We start from the raw sequence: 26,168 nt of genomic DNA, 5'->3' as shown, positions 1-26,168 counted from the left end.
CTGCTGGGGAAGGTGGTGCGTGCTCCACCACCCATCTCTGCTCCTTGGTGTTACCAGACTGGGCTGGGGAGCTCTTGTGCCTGCAAGTTTAACCTTGTTGATTTTGAAGGTTGAGAGAGACAGAAAGAACCAGCCCAGGAAACATAAGGCATATCAGAAGCTGCTGCTAGGAAGGATAAGTCAAGAACACCTTGATTTGAATAAAACCTCTTTAGCAGGCTGTTAGGGCTTCATCAGAGCAGAGCTAAACTCTCAGCTGAAAATACCCAGAACATCTCTGTGCACTTGACAGCTTCCAGCATCTGAGGCTCCGGCGCCCGGCTGCAGCCGCTCCCAGCAGGCTCAGGCAGCGGCACCGCTCCGCAGCAGGGCAAGGCTGGGAGAAGTGAGACTCGGAATTGCAGAGCAGCAGCCAGAACAACAGGAAAATGGGGCTGGGAGGCTGGGGACCACGGATGTGTTTGCTTGAGTTTTTTTTTTTTTAATCTGGAGAGTCCTTTTAGCCCAAGACTCATCAGCAGTAATGACATTCTAGTAACTGCACCCTTACAGGGCTTGTTTCAAGCTTAGTAAGTAAGAGTCACTAGACTGTGGGCTGCGCATGGTGCCAATCAGCATTTTCTCCATCACAACCCAGTAAGCAGCAGAGCCTTTGCCCAGACAAGGCTGAGATGGTGCAGCTGTGGTCCCGCTCCCTCACCCCTGCGAAGCGGACTGCCGCAGCAGCAACTGGCAGCTGTGAGATGCCACAACTGGACACATGACACTGAGCCCCCCCACCAGCGTGCAGGCTGGCTGGCCTTTGCAAACACTGCAGCACCTGAGCAAGGCCATCCTAGGAAAAACTCACTGGCCAAAGAAAGAGTAAAACTCCATAAAATGCGTGCATGAAATAAAGGATTAATCCAGCAGCTCTCCTGACCCTGTGCTGGGAGTCCCAGCCCTTGCAGATGCAGGGCAAAGTCTGGCAGCGACACCCCAAAACCTTAACAAGCAGAGGACAAACTTAAAAATAACCATCCAAAATAATTGTTAAGTGTCATGATTTTTAAGCTAGCCTTACAGATAGATTCCTGGTTATCAAACACTTGGGATGGGTGATTTTATGGACCGGAGTAGACTCCAATCCTCATTTGCAGGGCAGGCAGGAGTGGGATGTCACACAGAGCAGAGCATCACTGCAAAGTTACTTGGTGCCAGGCTAAAGCTGATTTGAAAGACCTTCAGAGAACAGAAACAAGTTAAATACTTCAGGAGTGGGACTGTAAGAGTGTGAGAGAGTGAGTGTGGTGGGTTTTTTCCCCCAGAGACCCGCTCACTCACCAGCCCCAGTTGTGCCACCACCGCGACAGGGACGGGTGCTCCCTGCATGCGAATGGATGGCTGGGCCTGGGGGACACCCTGTTCCTGGGATTAAGACAAAAGAAAAAAATCCTAACTTGATCTCAGATCTCACTAGCACAGGTTCAGAACCCCTGCTGAGAAGTTACTGAAACACAAACAGCCATGGAAAAAGCTAATTCCATTTTCAACTTCAGCAAGTTGGGCTAATACTGACACACCAGGCTGCCGCAAGCCACGGGTGAGTGTGGGCATTCCCAGGAGTGCCCCCGCCATGCAGCACCCCAGCGCTGCCTTTCTCCAGAGCCAGCCACCCGCAACAAGCTCTAAACGAGTTTCCACTTCATCCCCAACCCAGTGTGTTTGCCCTGAGACTGTAGCACAGCTTTTCATCGCCAGTCTCACTTGTCAGGATGCCAGCACTCCTGAGGGACCGGGACCGGGACCGGCTGCACCTCACACATCCCGGGGAATGAGCAGCCATTGTTCAGATCAGATGAGGAACAGATACCCTCAGCCACCACCTGCGGAGAACCTCAAACCCAGGGAAGCCACAGGCTTCCAGCACCTTTGAAACAGGCAGATGCGAGGGTCCTGCCCACCACGCAACTGAGGACAAAGCAAAAGCCAGCACAGTGGCCACCGGTGACGGAGGAAGTGACAGCATTAAGTCAACACATGTCAAGCTGGGCCCTTAATGGCACCAAAGAACCTTTCCATTTCAGTGGGGGAGAGGCAGGGAGGTGCAGAGATGAGGCTTATAGCTAGGGAGGGCAAGGACTGAAACAGCGTGTTTCTGCTGCCCTGACAGTAACCTCTAATCTTTGCCCCTGTCAAGCACCTCTCACTCCTGGCTTTCCAAGCCCTTCATGAGCAGTCAGGTCCCACCCTCCACCACAGGGGCTGAGCGTCAGCATCCTTATTTTTACAGTTGGGGACACGCAATAGGAGCACAACTTTCCCAAGGCCTCTAGCAAGCTAAAAAAGCCAAACAGCTGATTTTCCTCCCTCCCCCTTCCACGAACAGCCATCCCATGCACATCAGCCCAAGCTCCAGAGCAAACATCCTCTGGAGAAGTAATTCAAAGCCAGCCAGTAAATAAACCTCTGAAGCCTTGGCCCTAGAGACAGGGGGAGCACAGCCGCTCCCTGCCAGAGAAGTCAATAATGACAGGGGAGCAGAAAGGAAGGGGCTGGAAGAACAAGAGTCATTAGTGGAAACTTGTTGTTTGTGCTAATTAGATCATTATCTGGAAACTGCTATCGATGTTGCTATTTCAGCTCCTGCTGCTGTTCACAACTTTATTTTATCCACGTCTATCGACTGCCCACACTCTTCCACATCCCACAGAAAGGACCAGTACTGCTGGCCTGCAGCCAAGCCGGGATGGAGATGGTCAGATGCTCTGACCTGAGCCCACTGCAGCAAGCACTAGCCCAGCACCGCGCAGACACGGCCCTGCCAGGGAGGAACACAACCAGCCCCCCGGGGTGGCCAATTGCAGCGCTCAGGGGACACAGGCTGCAGTCCTTCCAGGCAACAAACTCGCCTTGCTTTTAACCTTCCAGCCTCACCTGCACAGCCTGAGGACTCGCACAAGGTTTCTGCATGGGGCATCTCTCTCCTTTGGTTCAGTGTACGTGATCAGCTCAACCCAGACATGCCAAGCAGGACTCCCCCAGCACGGCTGCCTGCTGCGGAGCAGGTGCTCTCCTCCTTTCAGAGGTGGCTGCGTTCAGCTGCTGGGGCAAGGGATGCTTGTAGTGACTTCCTTGGCCCTTTGGGTACCTGGGGAAGGGAGGGGACAGGGCACAGAACAGACAGCAGATTAGTTTGTAGTAGGTGTAATTAACGTTACTTTGCAAAGAAGTGTGAAATGTTATGCATAACATTCCCTGATCCTCCTCCTCTCCCCTACGCTGGCAGGCCGCAGCCTGGCACTGGGCAGATAAATATTGCAGAGTCCATGTTTGGTGCTGCCAGCTTCCTGCAGCTGCTTCAAGAGCGTGCCCCTCTGCCTTTGCTGCCGCTGCTGAAATCTCCACCCAAGGAGCCCACTTCTCAGCCACTGGCAGACGTGCCAACACAAGTGCCAGGGAGCAGCTACCGTCAGCCCAAAGGTGCAGCCGCTGCAGCCGCACCATGCGCACGTGCTGCATGGCACGGCGTGCTGAGCAGCTGAAGACAACAAACGTTAATGAACATTGCCCCCAGCATGGATGACACACAGAGAGGCTCCACCCCACACTATAACATGCAGATAACCAGCACCGAGCGCCTAAGAGCCATGCTGGCCGCAGAGACCACCCCTGCGCTGGAAGTCGGGGCTACACTTCAGAACTCACAACCTGAACAGACGGCCAGCAGCAAAGCCCCCCGCGCAGGCAGCGCTTCCTTCCCCAGGTCCACCTCGACCCTGCAGAGCTCTCGCAGCCCAGTTCACCTCTCCTTGCACGTCAAGGGGTCAGAGCACCCCGAGCGCTGGAAGGGACAACACGTGTCTTCAACGTGAACAACCCTGCCTCAGGGCTGGGAGGCTCCAGGCCAGCTCCTCCTGCCTGCACCTCGCACGGAGGGCAGCACCCCAGCTCTGCAGCACGGGAGGAGCACACAGGCTGCTGAAGCACGCAGCCAGCTCCCAGACACTACCCTGAAATACCAGCTAAGAATGTTCACAGAGAAAGAGCGGATAAACAGCACTGGGGGAGGAAGGTGTGTGCAGCAGGAGCCAGCTGCACGCTGCTTCACTTTCCGTGCCACCTCTGCCTGGCTGTACCAGGGTGAAAGCTGCTCACAGGCTGTTTCACAATGCACTCCCTTCACCCAGGCAAAAACATTTTCCAGTTTGTCATTATGTGCCCTGCGCTATTATTGATCTTAGACATCAGATTAGGTTATTCAGTTATTAAAAAAGGAGGTGAGGAGAAGAGAGAGAAGGACTTGAACACCTATAGGATTTCTGCCGCTTCCCACCTGACAGCGGCACAGCTCCTCTTCACACAAATAATACTGATGCAGGCCCTTTACATTATCAGATTTCCCCACTGGTGGTATGTGTGATAACTGAATAACCTCGACCATTTGATTTTTGTGCCACATCTTCAAGGAATAAAACCTGAATAACAGAGGTCCCAAGCTGATTGACTTTGATTTATTACACTCACTATTTTTCCTCCTGGAAGCCATGGACCTCCCTCACCCCCAAAGCAAGGAGAGCGCTGTGCTGGGGGGACCTGGGCTAACGAGAAGACAAACATGAGGTTCAAGACTCTGCAAACTACAAGTCAGGGAGCCGGGTCTGTGCCTGTAACTCGCATTCCCACTCTCCACTGGGGTCCCTAGGAGCCGTCAGCTCCGCGGGCAGGCAGACAGCACCCACCTGCAGCGCATCCCCTGCCATACTGCTCTTGGCTTCAGGGAGCTGGAGGGGCACAAAGATGACCATTCCTCATCCCGCTGCACAGCGAGTGACGGGCAGCGTATTTGCACACATACACAGTGCTGCTGGCAGCTTAGTCACTACCAGACCAACCTCACAAGGATCAAACAGTTCAGTGAGGGGCTGATGGATTGATTTTTAACAGAAACCTCTCCGAGCTGATATGAAGTCAGCCTGGAGGTTTACAGAGCCACAGCCCCCATTCCACCGGCAGCACCTGGCCCTGTGCTTTGTCCTTGGGCTATTTGCACGCTGGCCTGCAGCAGCCCGAGTGCACTCACCTGGCTGGGTGTCTCGCTGGAAGGGGCTTCTGCAGCATGAAAGAAACCATCCAGTTATCAAAAGCCTGAGCTACCGTTCCTGAACTGCTGTCATAGCTTCTCGGTAGTTCAGATCCTTGTGGCTGATGTCCCCAGCACGGCTGCTCACACCCCGGACTCTGATTACATCCAGGGCTGGCTGCCGGCTTGTTAGCACATCTGACCCTGACCTGCAAAAGGGCTTTTATACTTCCACTGATGAGGCAGAGGAAGAAGAGTGAAAATTGCACCACATCACCATTATAGGCTTTTCATTCTGTCCTTTACAGCAATTTCATACCAGTTCTACCCTACACCTGCAGTAAATTGTCAAAAATCAGCAATGACACAAGTTAACTTGCTTCTGCCATCAAAACTGCAAAAAATAATCATCTCCCACAGAGCCAGTTAAGGCAGAGGGCAGGGAACAGCGTGCAGGGGCAGTCTGTGGCGCATTGCCTCTTTCCCAGGAAATTTCCAGGCACATGGGCATACCACGCACGCCCCGGCACCCAGAGGATGGTGACAACAGGCTGATGGGTGCACAGAGCGCTGTGCCCTCCCAGATCTCTGCTATGCCTGGCCAGAAGCACCCACTCCCAGTTACTAATGCTTGCTTTGTCTGGGCCAGTGGTGAGCAATGGGAATACTGGGAAAAGTCAGCACTCGATACTCCCTCGCATGGGAGGTGCAAGGCCAGCCTGCCTTCAGCTTCTCTGACCCTCCCGCAGAGCCCGTCGGCATTCCCTCACTGGGCTCTGCTTAAGACACCGACGCACGACCCCTGCTGCACTACCAAATAGAAGCACGTTCAAATAAATCACCTCAAACTTAAAAAATGCCATTAGCTATTAGCAAACATCCTGGGCCTATGGGTGAAGGTAATTCAATATGATATGCTTGGGCATGCAAGGTAATGGGTTTCAGCTGAATACCATGTGATACAGTCTCTTCAACGGGAGGTTAAATGAGGCTGAGACAGAGACCAGATGGATTTATCTGGGTAGTGCTGATTTTTTTTTTTTTTTTTTTCTTGGTGTGCTTAAGGTGAAGTGAAGGTAAAGAAGGCAGAAATAATCTGAGAACTGCACGAGCTTGGCTGTATGCAGTTCGGGCAGGGTTAGCAGGAGGCTTGGGACCTCATCCTGCCTGAACAAACCAAGCAAGTAGGAGGATGCTCACAGGCAGCATTGATGCAGTCAGACAAAAATAAATACTTTTATCAATTTCACCTTACGGGAGAACAACCAGAGGGCAGTTGAGCTTAGCTGGGCAGATGTAGACACCTAACTTCTGAGCTTTCAGCAGTATTTAGGAGCCCAAATGCCATCTCTCATCTACAAAGGACCTCTGCAGCACACAAAGGAACTGAATCGGTCCCGTTCCAGGCACAGCAATAATTGCTCTCTCCACAGAGAAAGCTTCATAACCCTCACCAAGGCAGAGATGTGTTGTCTGCTGCCTTCTACACTGCACAAGAGTTGCTAAAACATGACCCTCTGAAACTGTGTCCCCTCCATGGCCAGCCAGGTCCTCCAGGAGCTGTGGGGCAAGTCCTGGAGCAGCACCACCTACACAAACCACACGGCCTGGGGAGCAGCATCCCAGCGCACAGTCCATACCAGGGAAACCATCCTCTAACAGCCGGCAAGACAGGCAGCCTGGTCTACAGCCGCCGCCTGCGGACAGCCCAGGCCCCCTGCCAGCCTCTGCTGCCCAGGGCACCCTGTCCACACAAGCACTGCTGCATGTGGCCTCCAGCTCTCAGAGGGTACCTGTTAGGAGGTTAAACAAAATGCCTTCAGGAAAAAAAAGGGAGTTTAGACTATCTGACAAAATGCCAATCACTAACAAAACCCACCCAGATTTCAGCTTCCCAGTATTTCAGCTGGTCATGTGAATATTGAGTCAAAACACACTTTTGGCTCCATTTGCTAAGATTTTGTCTTAGAGATGCTGAAAAACAGATTATTAGTGCTTGGACTTGTGGGTCTTTGGTTGAAAAAACCAAACAATGTCGTCATAAACCAGAAATTTCCCACAGGTTTTTTTTCCTTACAGTACAGCTATTCATAGCCCTCTGTTGTTAAAATAAAAACCTCAAGCTTGTCCCCCCTCCCAGATGTTAGTCAGAAGCTCAGTGTAGAGCAGGAACCAGCTCTAGAGGTTATTTCGTAAGGTCTCAGTTGCAGTCAGTGTTACTTATTTGGACTAAGAGCAGGGTCATTTTGTTGTAACCTCCTATGATCCAGGGATTAACCATGTCCCCTGAAGAGTGCACAGCTCTGGCAGTGAAGAACACGACTGTCTCCATCACAAGCTGCTGAACCAAGAGCAGGCAGGCTGCTGACGGGACGGACAAGCTGTTTTTAAGCAGAGTGGCAGTGCTCCATAGTGCCCCCCTTAACACCGCACGCTGATGCCAATTTTCACATTTTTGTGAACAAGGGAAATGATAGTCTGACTTCAATACAGCAGTTGACAGCATCTAACAGACAGTACATTTCCTGGTCCTGGGAAGCTGCAGGGCCCCAGCAGAGCGAGGAGGACGATATGAAGACAAGTGCTGGGTTGGAAGCCTCCCACGTTCTGGAGCTGTGCGGGAGCGAATACTGCTCTGGCACTCACAGCAAACCTGCTTTCCAGCATTTCCCCCTTACAGGCTTCCAAAGCCTGAACAAAACACCTTAATTCAGGGCTGAGTGTTCAACAAGCTCATTCTTGAAAATAAAAGCAATTCTCTATTAAGAGAGATGGCACATAGCTGACATTGTAGATAACCAAATGATAGCATGTTCATCAAAGAATTTTGTCAAAGCTGATCACAGTTCCTTCTCCCTTATAATTCAAGAGCAGACACAAGATTGGACAGATTTGTTACAGAGAAAAAATAGATGGCAATAAATAAAGTTAATTAAATTCCTTGAAATGTAACGGTGCTGGGCAAACACCAGCACAGGATTTATGGGGCCAAGAGGCTTTGATAGCTCCTGTTGCAGACATCTGCATTCTTGGGAGTGCAACTGGTGTGCAGAGGGGAGGACAACTACTCCATGTGCCTGTGGCACAGAATTAACATCATGGCTCCAGCAAAGACCGACAGAAAAATGAGGCTCCCGATGGGAGAGATACTTATGACACAAAGAAATCTCAGCAGTGGGCTGAAGATGGAGATACAGCTAGATCAGATGAGTGAACAGTAAACATCTCTCTCCTCTGCTTAGAGCTGGGCAAACCTAACACTGCGTGTTTCTGTGAGCGGGATCAATACACACACACACACCCAATAACATGAAAGCCAGAAACTGTCTGAGGCTCTGAACAAGCTCATTTCCTCTTTGCAAACAGTTCGGATTCGCAGCGTCTCATACGCACGTTAGCCTCAGGATGCTTTTTTCCCCTGGAGAACCCTGAAGCAATGAAATAGCTGATGCCATCCCCTTGCCTCTCGCACGTACTGTCACTTTCAAGACAACATAAGCAGGGAGTATGCATGGAGCGAGCTGCAGCGGCCGATGATGGTGGTATCCAAAGACTAAAGTGTGCCACTGCTGTCCAGGTACACCCATCTCAGTGCCAGGTGTGCACAACCAGCGCTCACCCCTGCCAGCAGCAGTCCCGTTTCCCCAGTGCCATGCTTCACGAGGTAGCACAGCAGAGGCAGGAATGAGCCGGCTCCTTTGCACACTCGTTTGGCCTCCAGTGTACTTTGTACCTTGCAATGAGAGGTCAACAAACCTGTGCCACGGAGCAGAAACCAGACTCCCTCCCAGAGCCAAGAAGAGGAGCTGGGAGCTCAGGTTCCCAACCTTGCTGCCACCAGAAATGGTTAAGCAGCTCCTCGGGCATTTGACCAGCACTATCTAGAACACACCATGTAGCCTAGACCTGGGGACCACATCTTTTCTTGCTAGAATCATCTCCTTACAGGCAGCTCTTAGTGTCACCCAGACAGATCTGAACAGCCTGCTGGCAGGAAAGGGTATCAGCAAAAGCAGCCTCTTAGCATGACAGCACCTGTAGATAATACCTTAACTTCTAGATTACTATAGACACCTCAGGGAGAAAAGATGGCTGCAGAACAGAGCTCTAGCCAAAGCCACAGCAAATCATGGCTAAGTGTCTCGGCTGTGTTCATCTACCTGGCTAACGCTGGGGTATCCTACATCTCTGCACACCCATGGTCTGCTGCTGCTGCTGGAAGCCTCTGCTGCTAAGTCATCTGACTCAGAATAGTGCTTTCATTCCTCCTCCTGAAACTACACACCAAAAGAAAAAGGGAGTAAGTATCTCCCACACACAAAAACAAGTTTGGAAGCAGACACAGGTAACAAAACCAGTAATTGAGCTGCAGAACTGCTAGACACAGACACAAAGACAGGTGATGACAGCAGTCACATTTTTTTGGACAGGCTTCTAATTACTGAACACACTTGAGTGCTTGCTACAGAATCTGTGTGCACTTTCAGGCAGAGGCGCATTAGCAGTCATGCCAGTCAGCATCTCCAAAAGGAGGTGACAACTATATAAACAGAGTCATTACCCAAGAAAAGCAAGAGCTCAGCTTGTGCTTGGAGCAGTCTGTTCTTGCTCAAGTGGGCAGCAAGAAGCACACTGCAGCATCTTTGGGAGGAACAGCCTGGTACCTGGCGCTGCTGCAGCTTGGCCCTGCACAGAGCCGGGACAAGTTTACCACTGTGCACAAAGCTATCTAGTATTGCACAATAGTTAAATCAGTAAGTGACTAGCACAACAGCAAAGCATGATGGAGCATCAGGCTAAGCTGCTGGGACCAGTGCCTGTCAATGGGTAGGCACACACTTTCTTTTTGTCAGGGATAGGGAGGAGTCGAGTCCTTGCCTGGCAGCACAGCTGGGAGATAGTGTCCAGAGCACTGCACAGTTAACGATCCCAGTCCATACAAAGGGCCACCTCAGTCCCACCAGATCCAAGACAGAAACACCAATACAAAGAGAGGATAAAGCCGACGCCAGTGAGCTGAGCTCACAGGAGAGTACCTGTGGAGTCTCCTGGCCTGGCCAGCTCGCCTGCAGCTTGTTCCTGGCAGCAAACTGGCACAGGTGCTGGGAGAACAGGCTGGCATGAGGCTGCAGGTGAGCAAGGCAGAGGGATGGGCACAAGGCTTGTTTCTGACAGCAAGCTGGCAAGACAGGACACAAGGAAGCTGCTGGAGGGATGGCAGTGTGCTGCAAATAAGCATGGCCACAAGTGCAGAGAAAGCAGCTATTCCTAAAAAAATATAAGCTATTAAAATGCAGGACTTGATGTTATTGTTTTAATTGCTGCCTTTGCTATTGAAAGATTTTTACAGTAATTTTGTAACCACAGATAATACAAAGGTACCCATACCGAGGCCCGTGTTTGCTACAGAAATCAGAACAGCCACAACAACTTTGGACAGTGGCAGACGCTGGCAGATTCACTCACATACCAAAAAGCTGCAGGTAACAGCATCAAGTAGTGCGAAGTCGGGGCTGGCTTCCAGCCCTGCTCCGCAGCCACACGCAGCATGAGGTACCTGGGCACACAGCGTGCTACCGAGGAGGGGGAACACGGTGCAGCCAGCGGAGACACGGGTGCAGGATGAGCTGAACTACCAGATTCCCCGGCCGGGGAGTTGGGAGCTCCCAGTTCTTCAGACAAAGCCTCCCTGCAAAGCAGCCCTCCCCAAAACTGACAACATCAAGGAGAACCACAGAGTTCAACGATCCAACTTCTTAATAATACAAAAAACAACCCCAGGATCAGCAGAGGGGAGGTGAGAGAGTTCAGTGCTCCCCTCCATCAGGACAATAAGGGAGGAAAAAGCACAAAGATAAAAGGGAAAAGCAAAGGTAAAAACGCCGAAGTTAAAAAGCTCCGAGAACACCAGTTTCAAGGAAAAGAAACGAAGTAGTTCTTTGATTAAAACTCAGAGGGCAACAGGTGAGCAGAGGGGAGGAAGAAAAATTTTTTTTTAAAAAAATCACTTTTCTAAAGGTGTGTTTGTGTTCCACTGAAGACCGCTGGCTCCTTCAGCTCACCGTGATCCCCAGGACCCCCGCAGCCCCCTGCCCGCGCCAGCTGCCAGGGGAGCAACCGGCACCCAGCACTTTCACCTCCACATCAGGCCTCAGCGTTATCTCCAGGACTCCGTACTGATGTACTTCCTAATGATATTCATACATCACTACTGAATTTGGGTCCATTTAATAGCGATTGAGCGATATGGGGCAGGCCCTGACTCCAAGTGCCCTAAGAATTTGCCCTGGATCAGATCCACTGCTCCCAGCCCCGCTCGGCTCAGCCTCTGCCAATGGCGGGGATCGAAGCTGGAGAAAAGCACAACCCACAACAGATGTGCCAATTATTTCAACCTCATCTCCCCATTTCAAACTAATGAACTGTGCAGCACCTCAGCACACTCAGAGCCGCTGACGATGTTGAGCCCGGGCAGGCCCCACCACCTGCTTCCCATGTGCCGACAGTCAGTGGCGGTAACGGGTATGGAAACGGTCCACTTGGCCCAGGCCTCCACCGTGACCATCCTGGAGCCCAGCGCTGAGGGCCAGGCCCCGCTGGCACCGCGTCCCTCACGGCCATTGCTCCCCCCTGCATCACCCAGCCTGCTCAGGGAAGGTTCTGGAAGCATGGTGGGCACAGGGGCCCTGCTCCCCTGCAGCCAAGCCGAGCAGGGACGTACATGATTTCCCTGCTAGGGCTGGCCTGTCCATATAGCCATTTATCACATATTCCTGCTGTGGAAATGAAAGGCAGCCCGCAGTGGGAGTCACAGCATCCGCAGGCCCGTGAGGAGAGGGGCTAGCAGGCCCGGGGGCCAGCACCCACCCCATAAAGCTGCGGAGACTTGTCCTGCAACCACCAACACTGAAACGATTGAATCGATGCACCGACTCAGCAAAGGCTGACGCACGGTGACACCTCAAAGGGACGACGCAGGATAGATTCACCTTTAAAGTGGAGGCACACGGCTTCCAGAAGCGGTCGTACAGCAACACAGAAAGCTGAACTAATGGATTTGGCCAAGCCGACCATGTCAGTTTATTAGGCAAGCTAAGGAGCAAAAGTGTGGAATTAGGCGGAAACACAGCAAAGCATGATGGAAAAGAAAACAAATTAGAGGGAACAGGGTAATATTTAGAAGCAGATTGTCACCGTTCATCAGACGGAGATCAGAATAAGGTCAGACACAGTGCTGGCTAGAAACAAGGAGCTGTGACGGTGACTGTGAAAGTCATTCATGCCATAGCAAGCAAGTGCAGAGCTGAGGCACCATGCAACTGGCTGCTGCTCCTCCTGTGCCAGCTCTTCCTACAACCTTGGCGCAGCCCTCAAGGGCTCCCACATCCAGTGGTGCAGTTGCAACACCCTTGTCAACCCCCAGAATCACCGCAGAGGCTTCAGCCCCTTCTGGCTTGAGCACCCAGAGCACGCAGACATACACCTACCCTGTTCAGTGAACCGCATGGGCCTCAGGCAGGAGGAGAAGGAGATCCTTCCTCATCACAAGGGTTTCTAAACTGCCGTCACCCATCTCCAGAAAGGATGCTCTGACCTCCTGATGACCAGCTGAATGTGAGACTGATGATAAAGCCAGTAAACAGGAGTCACCTGGACGGGGGTGGGAGCTCCAGCTGAGACCACCAATACAGAAGCAGGTGGACTTGGGTCTCTCAGCTGAACATTAACTGTGTAATTAGCTGAGTACCTCCCCCTCCGGCTGTGTTTTAAAAGAAAGCAGCTACAAGTGGGTGGCAAGTGAAGCAGTCTGCTATGGTGTACCTTAAATGTTCCTAAAATATAAGGCTGTAACTATGTGAGTTGGGCATTTGGGCAGAGAGCAATTAAGTGCCACGAGCCCAGTCCAGACACGCAGAAGACAAACTTCAGGTGACAGCCTACAACAGCTTTATGCAGAGGAAGAACTCAAAATCAAACAAGGAGCCACCAAGTGAGTTTGGGCACGTTCAGGCTAAATACAAGCCTGCAGGGAATGGGGATGTCTGGATTGAAACTCCGGGCTCACTTGCCTCAAATCTTCCTTGGATGATTTACACCCGGTGAGGAATACCAGACCCAGTGCATCTGATAACGCAAAATATTTCACTGCTATGCAATCTTCATATACTATGTCATAAATGGAACAGGGAGTGCTGTGTTATTCTCTAAAAAGAATATATAGAAAAGCACTATTAAAAAACCAACTATCAACTACTTACTACCTTTCATGTATTGTTTCTTTTGCTAGAAAGCTACCTCACAGGATGAACAGATTATCAGTGCATTAGCATTTTTGTTCTGAATAAAGTGCCTGGTCATTTTTTTGCATGTGCACAGACTGGTAACTTAAGGGCTATGTGAAATTGCCTTGGATGCTAAATAACATTCAGAGGAAATTGCATTAGATGGGAGAGAAGAGAAATGTGACTTCGCCATTAAGTCTCTAAAGTACACTCGTGTTTTATCCCCGCTCTCCCCCGAGAACAGTATGGCATTCAATTTTCTAATTACATAAATACATGAACACTGGATTACTAGAGGCAGAAAATTGAATATTTGCACTATTCTACAAGGGACCCTTCATATTTGAAGTGCGAAATAAATAGGGCATACTGCATCAGACTGCATATGCACAGGCTATAAAAATCTGTAATAGATCCAGAGAATATAAAGATCTCCAAAATATAGAGAGATCTTATCAGTGTTCATTATATACAATAGTTAATTTATTCCACTGATATCAGGGTAACTTACACAATAGCAAAACTTGGATATTTTAGGCCATAGATTGTACTACTTAAAAGCTGTAAGGAAAGGCATTCGCAGCTGTAGCATTTCAAATCCGACTCTTATAACTCTGTCTTTACAGGACATCAATCACAACATGAGAGAAACTGTAAGCTATTTTCTAGTAACACACTGCCAATCGCAAGACAAATGTCAGATGTCACAAAACAAGAAGTAACCATTTTTCAACTTGTGAATGTCTTCAAATATATTACAATGAAAGTGTGAGGGGGGGGGGGGGGGGGAAGAAAAAAAAAAAAAAAAAAAAAGACTTTCGGCTTCATTTGTTCTGACAGATGCCAGGCCTTGGCGTTTGGCATTTTATCTTCATACTGCAATAATCTTTATGAAACTTAAACAAGGCTGAGGGCAGTGGCATTAGTCTACAATTGTCGTCCTATGTACAATATGTAAAATTTCAAACAGTCTAGGCATTGAACTAAAAAAGATCATCTACTCCCACTCTTACGGATGTTGCAGAAAAAGACAAAGAGAAGGGACAGCCAGATCTGCTATTAACACATGCTAGGTAGTAGTTTCTTGTGGGCTCAGCTTGACTTCTGCATCGTATTGCCATGCTGCTGATTGCCACTTAGGAAAAACGCATGCTGCTTAAAACTAAAATCAGGAAAGAAACCCTAAACTTCTCCTGAAGTAAAAACTCCCTCAATACCACGTGTGCATTTAGTCCATGGCATTAAACAGGTGGGCTCCCTCTGCACTGACAGCATCATTCCTGTAAGGTCACCTTTCCGATACACCAGCCATTGGAACATTTTGACATCGAGCTCCAGTAACGTTCTTCAATCCAAAACTAAATACCCAGATGCTGTGCCATCTTACTCCTTCCCAATTTTTGACAGTATGAAGAACACTAGAACATAAGCAGATTCATTTACATTAAAGAATAGAACAGAGGAGGAAAATCAAACTCTGATGTAGACACACATTATTATAATAATATAAGAGACCAAAAAGAATTTGACTGAACAGCCCTGAAGTTCCAAGTTATTCCTGTCCTTTCAGCCAGTCTCATGTCCTGATTAGCTGCGCGCCCTGCCCCCCCCCCCCCCCCCCCCGTAAAGAATGTGATTATGGAAGTCATGGTTCATTTCTTGAAAAATAAGACTGCTCAGTACAACTCCAGTGGTACAGCCCAGCATTCTTGACAAAATACCCTGTTAAATAATACAGATCTCATTTGTACAAAGTTACACTGTTATTTAAGGGAAAAAATTAAGAATATGTGCAAAGACAAAAAATACAATAAAATCTACTCTAGATGTTACTGCAGGTCCAAATAGGATAACAGACACACAAAAGGCAAAAACCAAGCAAGCCTAGAATACAATTAGTTTAGCCTAAAGCCAGTGGCAGGATTGGTTTCACTGGAATTTCAATGACATCTTAGGCCTTTACACCGTAAAACTTTTTACAGAAGCAGTGCTTAGTACCTGAAGACAAAACCACTGCTTAGTTCACCAAATTTGACTTAATGAAGTAATTTTTTTCTGTGAATAAGTGTGAGCTTATTGGTTCTGTGGAAGCAAAAGGATAAACATCTTTAGTTTCTTTAAAAAATTAACAGTACTTGTCATGGCAAAGACGTGTACAAAGAAGTAGAAGCCAAAATATGATTTCACTGTGTTTCAAGACTGACTTTAAAAAATTTTAAGTACATAGAAAATGACCAACTCTGTATTGATTCCAACATGTACAGTTCGAGCCACTGAAAGAAGAGGGTCAAAGCCTGAAGTCTGACCACAAACGTAATTCCAGGTTACAGTTTTCCAAAGTCCACAACTGGTATTGGAGACTGCAGCTCCTTACTAGATTTCCATGATACATCTAGTGCATACAAAGCAGCGTAATTCCTTTGATATGAGCATTACTCTCCACCAGTACAACCAATCCCATGATGCTGGTTATCATCCCACTGTATTTTGGTCCTTATCTTCACAGTCATTCTCTATACACTCGGGATGAAAGCAGAATTCGTCACCTGAGGTGTGCTGTAGGTCCAACAGAGGAGTAAATAAATAGCCATCACCAGGATCATTATTTGAGAATGGGAGCTTGCAGTAGACTTTTTGAAGAGTGTTAATAATTAAAAAAAGCTGAAATAAATAATTGCAACTATCAGCTGAAGGAATTCAGGAGTCTGTCTTTCCTCCTGCAATATACGTACGTACCCGGGGATTCATTCTCAATTCTGTCCTGGTGAATCAGCACCATTAATAGCGATGATTTTTACAATCTGCAAATTTACTAGCCGCAGCCGTGCGATTCAAGAGGGGTGCATGTGCAGCTGGTGCAAGGTGAAGTCCATCTGTCTGACAAGGAACTACTGCACTTCGGCGCTCCACAATCCCCCAGCCACAAACCAGGCGCTTTTCATCCAGGGCAGCCAGCTGATACTCACAAAAATCGATCAGCGACGCCACTTGCTCGTGTAGTGGGAGGGACTTGTATTTTTTCTGAGCCAGACAGAAGAAAGCTTCGACAAAGGCTTGCAAACACATTCCTGCAAGCAAAAGGCTCTTTTATAAGAGATCCATAGCACAGCGTTTTCTAGCAAACTACATTCTTTAGACGTAACACTATCTGGTTTCTTTTGGCAGCAAGGCCAAATGTGTATGTGCTGGGTGTGGACACATAAAATCATGTTTAGTTAACATCTTTTAACTTAAACAGCAGCCACCTAGAGTGCTCACTAAGAAAAGAAATTGTTCTTCAAAGACCAAAAGAGGTTTTATTTGTGTGTAACACACATGAGGTCACTTAGTAACGGGGTAAGCCCCAGCCCGGTTACAGACAAGCGATACTCTCCATCACCAAGGCTATTTCTGGCTTTGCAGACAGCAGCCTGACCAGCAGCCTGGCATCCAGAGGCAAACCGGTACAGCAACAACCAATTTTAAGATATTGTACAATTAAACTGATGTAATATCAGCCTTGATTTCTGCTGCCTCAAGTATTAAACTGAAACCAAATCAGGCGCACAGTAACATATTGAGCTTCAAGAAAAACAATCTACCTTGGAGAGAAAAACAAGTTTATATCAGCAACTGAACTGGTTTATTTAGATGGACCTAAAACAAAAGTTCAAGTGTAGAAATACTGAAATAGTATGTCATTTCAGTCTGTAGCACTATAAAGATAACCCCATTACCAAGTATCACCTTATCACGAAAGTGAGTTTATTTGATCTTCTCTCCTGCAAAGACCATACCAGGTCCAAATCCTTAGCCTTCCTTTTGAAGGTGAAGAGGCTTTTTTCCCAGCCATCCCCAGTAACTCTACAACAGTAGTTTTGTTTCAACTGAATGAAAAAACAAACAGCTGAAGTGTGTACGAAGGGAAAGCAGTGCAGTGCCAAAAAATTTCTCTGCTATAATAAAACTCCCCGCTCTGCTCCCTCACCAACAAAAGTCCCCTGCAGAAGCCACATGCTGCAGTACAAGCTCTTCAGGTGTTGTCTGAGCACATCTCACTAGTGACACATTACCACAGCCAATGGAAAGAAGGGCTGCATATTAACACTAATTATTGTATTTAAAACTTGAAGTAATACCTACTTTAATTCTTAATTAAGAAGCCAGATCACAATTGGTTTTGCAGAATGCCAGCAACAAGGAACTGTTATAGCTGCTTTGTGCTTTTAACTGGCTCTCCCAGTTTAAACATACACTTAAAATTCCTTTAGGAGGAGATACTGAAAGGTTTGGGTTTTTTAACTTAATGTGGGCTTATTGATGCTGCAGGAAAAACATCTTTTCAAAATATTACAATTAGAATCTGAAGTATAATTTCTCTCAACGAAGGCTGCAGCTGGGGTCGCTCACGATCTTGGCTGTAAAATAACTTGCAAAGGAATCGTTGAGTTATCTGAAAGCAGCAGCTGCCAGCTCAGTAAATTATTTTATCAGTCACGGTGAGCTGCAGGCAAAGAAAGCACCTTTGGTAACATACACACTTTCTCCTCCATAAGTGACACTGTGGTGAAACATACAATCAAAAAAGGTAGAAGCTGCTGGTTTACAACAGCAGCAATAGTTACCGTATTGGTTACGGCTGGAGTGGGCAAAACACAAAGCCAAGAGAAATCATTGGACATTTTGTGTTTCAACACCTAGGAAACACCTCATTCATTGAGACTGTCAACAAGTTACTTGATTTCTGAAAGCCTGAGGATTCACTTGCATTTCTATTATTTTTGCTAGTCAAATCCTATCAGCTAACCACATAAATGACTTGACACCCACACTGAAAGGGTATATGCAAATACTCAAATTTTACATACCTGTGAAACTAAGGTGACCCTAAAGTAGTACAGGAGGTCATGCATAATAAACCATACTATCTCTTCTACACTATACATTCATTTTCTCCCTTTTAATCTTAGGTCTGGATTTATTCTTTTTATCAGCCATGTGAAAAGACTATTTTACTTGTTCTCCTTTTGCCTTACCTTATCTCACTTCATACACACAGACTCTACAGGATATTATAGGATACCTAAGTTCAAGCAAGACAAAATAATACTTACCTGTTTCATACAAATACAAGCTTCATTAACATTTCTGAAGCACAATCAAATATTCAAAACAATTCTACTGCTATGATACACATAATTTGTGAGAGTATGATCAGGTATCACTGATTGTTGATATCTATGCAGGAGGGAACTGCAGATATATTTTAGGGGGGTGGGATAACAATAGAAAAGTCAGTCTCAACTTGGAGACTACTTTTGATTCTTCTGCTATTATAGCATTTTTAAAAAAATGCAGGAGTACATACATTGATGTCCATGTTCAGCTTCTATATAAAAACATATTGTGAACCAATTTCTGGGCAGATGCCAGCTTGCAGCTCTGTGACCTGCATGCTAGTTTACACCAGCAGCACTGAGGTGGATTTCTTCATCCCACACTGATTTAAAGGGAACCTTAACAATACTTCATGGCCACAAGGCACAGTGGCATAAAACCTTTCAGAATACTGCAGCTGCTGTTTCCCTGCTATAAATGGCTCCAAAAAATGTCATCAGGAACTTTCTATGTCTTTTTTTTAGATGGGAATACTAGTGCAATTGAAATTATCCAATGTTTTGCAAAAGCTATGGAAAAGTTGCCAAATTTATGGACTCAATTTCATATAGAAATGTAACAGCAATTTTAGAAATTAAGTTATATATTAAATGGTGTATTGAGGCCATCAATATAATAAGAAACCAATCCCTGCACTCTGCCATTTGATAGATTACTGTCTCAGATCTAAAAATGTGACCAAGCAGATGGGGAGGTAATTCACTACTGAAGGTTAGGTTGGCTGTTCGACCTAGCTCCTGTATGAAAAATCAATTTACAGCAAGGGGTGCTTGTTGCAACAAAGCACTGCTACTCGTCCTTAGTAAGAACCTATTTAAATAGCACTGTGCAAGTTTGTGAAAAAACCCAATTGTCCTTTCTTCACCCATCACAAAGACAACAAACATGAAAAAAAGAAGCATACTGTTGGGTGGTGGGGTGGGGATGACACAACTCTCTGGGAAATGAAGAGTAATACAGGTAGTTTTGTTTGTCCCCAAAGTAATCTTGCTGGGGAACACAAATCAAAGAGAAGTTAAGCATATTTATTTCTAGCTCCTGCACAGCTTTTGGTATGGTTGGGTTTTGCTAAACCATTTAAGCTACTCTAATATGGACATAATTTCTTAACACTGCATTAAGTTGAAGGTTCCAGTGGGAATAGTTTTAAATGCTTCTCTGCAAATAGCAACAAGTCTTCCAAATGCAAAATTGTAAGCATAAAAAAGGGTTTGAGGAAGACTTGTTCCAATAAATAAACTGAAAACTAAGAGTTATCAGTTCTGTAGATAAAGGGAAACTGCCACAGAACTAAACAGAAGAATTTGTTGTACATGTACATGCTTCAGATGTACATGCCTTGTTCCCATTTTTTTTTAATTGAACATTTGAGGTGTGCTTCAGCTACCAAAATGGCCAACCCCACCCCCCACCCCCCCGGCTTCCATAGTCTTTAACTACAAAACAGTGTTACCTGATTCTTTGTGGTCGATTCCCATGCTGTTCCACCTTCTTGTGATATCAATATATAAGATATCTACAGAAGCCATTGAAAAATTGCTGTTGCTCAGTTTGCAGTTTCTGTTAAAAACAGACAAAATGAAGAAGAAATTCTGATTACATCTGAACTTCCAAGTTAGGGAAAATTCTGCAAGGGCAACTGAGAGAACACTGGGAGAAAAGTTTAGCAATGTCATATGTACACACCCACTGTAACATGCTTAGGCTAATAACGCATATACAGCAGAGAGCAAACAAACCGGAGTTCATAAAGTGCACGTATCTGAAATGGTACAGGCCCCGCATGCCTGGAAAAAAAAAAAATTCACATGCAGAACTTGTATGTACCTAGCGCTGCTGCCTGTCCAGATCACACTGGTGGTGTAGAGGCACACACCCAAATACAAACTGCACATGCAAAGTCACATTGATCTCCAGACACAAAAAGGCAGCAGATGAGATTACAGATTAACTGGTTTATTTTGATTTTGCGACAAAACAGAAAAAAAGAAAAAAAAAAAACCCTAAATATTTCAATTTAAAATGACTTGACTGTTACACACAGCTTCTCCTAGGCTGTACTCTAACGGTACATTGTGAAAGCCAACACAAATCTGCACAGACTATCTACATGAGGCAGAGTTTGCACAGAGAACTACTTTTTTGTTTGACTGACTGATCCTGTTTGAAAAAGGTTGGAGGAAAGCTTTCAGACACAGAATTACTTCTTCATGCCTGAAGGCCGAACAGATTTACCCTGTACGTTACTGAACACTGCATGGAAAAGAGCAGCATCTCGGGATGTATCTCAGGCATCTGGTGATAAGCGCATGTAGGAGATCTGACACTTGTGTGGTCTGAGCCTGCAGTGTAGTGTTGATCTGTGTATGAGAATTAGCCATCTGTCCAGAATTTCCAGATGTCTGGCAGCCTGGCTAGAACCAGTACACACACATGCCAAAGAGCTGGCCAAAATTTGTAGCCAGAAAAGAAAGAAAACAAAAAAAAGAGGGGGGGGGGGGGAAGATAAAACCCCAACAAAAATACCCTACCTGGATAGTTGAAAAGAATCTTAATTTTTAGTAGTCTAAGCAGAGGTCCCTTAAAACAGAGTTAAGGTCTAGCCTAGATCCAAAAAAAAAAAATCTTTGGCAGCATCCAAGCAAGGACTAGAGCCACATTCAGTATTTCCCTTTTAGTTCTTGTTTTAGAATGAAGAAATTATCAAAGGGGAACAGATTTTGAGTAGCCAAAATTTGAGTGGATAGTCTCTGCAACCACTTGCCGACACACACATGCACGCACACACACAATCACACTTGTGTACCATCTTATTCTTGAAAAGTGATACAGCTCATGTCTTAAAAACATGGCCTTATTTCCGAAATGAGTAGTAGTGACAGCATTTCAGAAAAGGGCCATAGAGTTGGTATAGATCCTCTGGGGGCAGGGGGAAGGGGGGAAGACTGTATTTAAAAGTTTAATTTAACATGCATTAAGAAACTGCAAACACCATTTCATTGGGATATGGCAATTTATTTTAATATTCTTAAAAGAAAACGCTGGCATTTATTCTGTATTCCTCTGTCAAGTGCCAAATACAGGCTGGACTAAACAACAGAAAATACAGAACTGGAAACAATCCTGTACTGGTCTGTGGATAGAGCAGATGTCTTCAGTCATTTTCTATATATTGTCATTTGTATAAGTCAAATTGTTTATATTCATTCCTGAATGCAAAATGCATCTGCATAGAAACAGGATCTGTATTTTAAGAATACATCTGCTGCTGCTTATTTCTTTTGTCATTGTCAACGAAAGACAGAAAATGAGATATTTGTACCATGACTAGAACAGATATATCCATAAAAAACAATGAAAAAAACAACCTCTCACAAATAAAAAGTATGTGAAAAAATAAATTGAGTTCCTTGCCATTGCAAGCTGCAATTTCACAATGCAAATCCTTAGTGCACAGTGCATCAGCAACTGGCATTTGGAAATCCTTTCCTGTGGCCTGGGGCAGATGGCTGTGCCCCCACAGCCAACAGAATCAGATGAAGTGACCCAATTTCAGTTGTCACTTTCTCACAGTACTATTCCTACAATTTACTAGGAACATGACATGTTGACTGCAAATAGTATCTCCCAAAGCATCGCTGTTCTGCTGCAGAATAAAGAATCCTAGGTTCCTACCAGACACAGTTTCACAGAGGTCAGGTGTTTTGGGAGCTTGGAATGACAAAAATACACCTTTTTTTATAAAAATGGTTCAATGGAACTTATGGGGAAAAGTTTTTTTGGAAGGCACTACTAAACCTACAAGCTAAAAGCGTACCACTGTTAGGACCTGCTTTTATTCAACAAAACTTAAGATAAGCTCAGGGACAGCAGTGCTAGCCCAAGGACCAGGAGCTTCTAACACTTTGATGATGCTTTAAGCAATTTCTAAAGAAACCTTCAGTTTACTAACCTTATAAACGTTCGGAAACCTGTCGGCCCCAACTTTGTCGTCCCTTTTACACCAAGAAATCGGATAAACAACGCAGCCACTCTGTCCACAAGCCGCAGATAGTTAAACTGCTTTGCGTACTTGGGGAACACTTGCTTGAGGCAAAGGGAGGGGAGGCCAGGCTCTGGACTCCTGGGGGCATCGGATTCAGGTCTCTCTGCTGCTCCAGCATCTAACAGCTCTTCATTTGCTTCTGAGACATGCTCCAAAGTCTGACACCTGTGGCACATAGAACAATTGTATCTCACATTAACTTTATTCTTACAAGAGTCAATATTCTGAGGTTTCGTGGTTGTTTTAAATTATAAAACATTATTTTACGTGATCTTTACAACACTAAAAAAAAAAATCAAGAACAAATACTAAGGTTCCCTAGGGCAGAAATCACGTTATAGGAGTTAAAAAGATAACAAGCAGACCATTCTCTGATGCTAAAAATCACACCTATAAATATGATAGACAGAGATGCCCCATCATTACCAGGTTAATTGTGAGAGCTACTGTTAACTCATCACTCCCCTTGAAAGGACTGGGAGCTGGGCACCATCATACTATTTTTCTGTAAGTTTTGTGATTTTGTCTTTTATACTAAACTTCTCCTTTGTCCAAATCTTGGGTTACTCCTTCAACAAGGTAAGAGCAGGTGCCTGCTCAGCACACCACCACACAGTCACCCTGGCCCTGCGTGGCTCCTTTTACATGGATCTTTGGCTATTGTCTCCTAGGAAGGGTCAGCAGTTTTCTACACAGGTATTAAATTGCCACAGATTCTAGCTGTGTGCCTTCCGGGCACTGCCCAAGCTATAGAAACAGATGGAAAACATTACCAGTGTTCAGAAATTCAGGGAGCTGGCTATCAATCCAGCTACCGAATTATATAAATGAATATTTTTTGGATAGGTGATCTTAGGACTTCAAAATTATGACAGTTTAAGACATTTTCCACATGACTCCTCAGCATTTTCTGAAAGTCCTATTCCTTTAAATTTATTTCACCTAAAACATTCCAAAAGTGAAACACTGACAACAAGGTACACCTCCCCGATACCCTTACAATGCTTAAAAAAAATATAGTGCATTCATTGATAAAGACATTTTAGTTTATCTTTCATCACAGAAAGCCGGGATGGACATCAGATTGCGTTACTCCTTTCTGCATCCCTGATCTGGAACAATATTTTTCCCCCCCCACTTCCCTTCTTACTTTTCCTTGTCCTAACCCGTAATGCTCCTTAGATCACTTAAAACAGCTCAGGTAACAACAGGTTCTCAAAGAATCAGGCCCTACTGAGTTATTTTTTTTCTAAAATGGCAGATATTTCTTTTTAATCCAAACAGCTAAACATTAAAAGCCATACATCTCAACTTTCCCCTCCCATAACACAGAAGCAGTGCTCCCCAATGTAGATTCCTTGTGATGCTGTAAAATATCCATAGTCTTTTCAGAAGATCTTTACAACCTCACAAAAGATAACAGGCTAACTTCCTCCGCATACCAAAGGAACCATCAGATAGTACCAACATGCAGTTACCATCAGCGTCAAACAAAATTAGGTATGTAGAAAAAAGATAACTTGCATGGAATTTCATGGAATACTTAATGGGAAAAGCTGAGAGACTGTAATAATCTAAGACTAAACTTATTTTCCAATAATGATTAGAAGCCTTCACCTTCCCTGACAAGTAAGGTACAAGAAATACAGTAAGGAACATCAGCAAAGAAGAAACTCTAACAATACATACAGAAGCAACAAGGTTCACACAAATGCATACTGGCACTATTCACAAGGCAAACTTCTGAGCAATCCCGTTATTTTTTCTTCAAATCCTCTGTGCATACTGTCAAAATACATTATTTCATATTCATTGTTGTTGCCAAATTCCCTAAATAAAGCCGATCAAGGTAATGGTGTTCTGAAATAAATGTTACATGTTTATTGAGCATGACATGTTTACTTTTTCCTCTGCATTTGACAGATCCAGATAAAATTAAGGATTGCTATTCTCTTAAGTTCAGAAAGTCCAATAGCTGACGGTAATTATTTGGCACACACTAAGCACATGCAGGTTTTCATTTTCTTTCCAGTGATTTTCCTAAGTACCCATCATGAAGAGTAAGTATAATTCACACTAGGTACTAAAAAAATTAGTGGTTTTACTACGTTGATCTTTCGTGTTCCTGAGCAGATTTAGTATCCTTCTGAAAGTTCTGTTCCAGCAGAGGATAACAATCAACATAGTTATTATCCACCCACAGCACTATAAAAGTTAGGTCAAATCCACAGTAAATCTGTACCTTCTGACTTAGCAAAAGGCAGATTTCCTTACCCCTCCTGCAGCCATCCTGCAGCCAATCATCCGTAAAAAGTATCCCCACGGGATTTGTAGGCTCTCTTTTCTACGAAATTTCCCTAAAAGACATTAATCCATTGCCACACTGTGTCCCCTTTTAGTATGGAATACTTTGAAGTTATACCTTTACCTCCTAGCAAGAGGTATGTTGAAAATAAATGTATGGCAACAGTAAGACAAAGAGCCCTTACAGGGGGGAAAAAAAAAGGGGTGGGGGGTGGGGGGGGGAAGGCAAGAACAGCAAAAAAGTTTTCAGTACTGTGAACCAAATTGCAAAATCTAATTTCTGAAAGACATTTTTGGGGCCAAGTTTTCAACCCTGCTTGAATCTGGGCTCTGAACTCATTCATACCTCCCAATGCTACCTGCAAACGGCAGCAGCTCACCATCCACTGCAGCCCCTGCCCAAACTGTAACCACCACATGCCAGCTCCAAGTTTACAGAGATGAACTTCGAACGTTCACAGCTGTTGCAACAGTTCTTTGTACAAAGCATCTGTGTTCAGTGTCTTTGGTGTTTAAGTCCTCCAAACTGCCAAGTCCTGGCTGCTTGGATGGGACTGTCACGCTGCGATTCACAAAGCATCTGCTTTTTTAAGACTATTGTTACAAAACTTGAAAATAACAGTACTTCTTTTGTACCCACACTTAACTTCACTGATGTTGAATATCTATAAATAAATGTGATCATTTTTCAGATAAAATATTCTAAAAAGTCTTTAAAAAATAAATACAAATCTTAGGTAGTGCTTTGATAATGTTCCTCTGCTGTAAATAGCAAAGTAGAAAAATAATGTTATTTTTGCCATTAGTTAAGTAAAGCTTAAAGTAATAAATTATTAGTTTGGATGGTGGTTTCACTGCCACCAAGTACCCTCGGGTTGCCAAAAGAGCGAGTACAGCCAAAGAACAATAAGCACACAGGCTTCTATTTTTGTTCTTAAAAGGTCTGCTCGTGAATTTAGAAATTCAAATTTTCAGCCAGTTGCACTAGACCTTGACCAAATGTGAAAACTTGTACTCAGTAGGAGAGAAGGTTGTGTTGTTTGAAACACAACACTTGTGTTAATGACGCCTGGAAGCCCTGAACCCTTTATCATTCTGAATTCAAGAGTTTTTTCAACTGCACATTACTCATTCATCAGTAACATTCTCAGTTAAAAAAAATATAAAGCTTTACTTTAAAAGATGCAAGCAGAGCTGAGGAGATTTCATTAGATTTCATTTTTTACAGAAAACATTGAAGAGACTGTTAAAAGGGATCGGCTTCAGAGAAATTCATTACAGCGCCAGCGCTCTGGTGCCTGTGCTGCCCAGCCACTGG

General features: G+C 45.4%; 1 protein-coding gene across 1 annotated transcript in view; it reads right to left on the bottom strand.

The window, feature by feature from the left end:
- Nucleotides 1-15,030: 15,030 nt before the first annotated feature.
- Nucleotides 15,031-26,168, bottom strand: part of TTLL11 (tubulin tyrosine ligase like 11) — a 51,633-nt gene continuing 40,495 nt past the window's right edge. The window contains exons 7-9 of the mRNA XM_080402884.1: nucleotides 22,454-22,711; nucleotides 19,955-20,061; nucleotides 15,031-16,412 (exon numbers count right to left, since the gene is read on the bottom strand). Of these exons, the coding sequence (XP_080259010.1) occupies nucleotides 16,123-16,412; nucleotides 19,955-20,061; nucleotides 22,454-22,711 (655 nt within the window). The 3' untranslated portion in view covers nucleotides 15,031-16,122. The remainder of the gene's footprint in view (nucleotides 16,413-19,954; nucleotides 20,062-22,453; nucleotides 22,712-26,168) is intronic.

This window comes from Falco punctatus (genome assembly GCF_963210335.1).
Source record: "Falco punctatus genome assembly, chromosome: 9".
NCBI classification, from domain to species: domain Eukaryota; kingdom Metazoa; phylum Chordata; class Aves; order Falconiformes; family Falconidae; genus Falco; species Falco punctatus.
The sequence above is the reverse complement of the archived record's forward strand: the minus strand, read 5'-3'. Positions and strand labels throughout refer to the sequence as shown.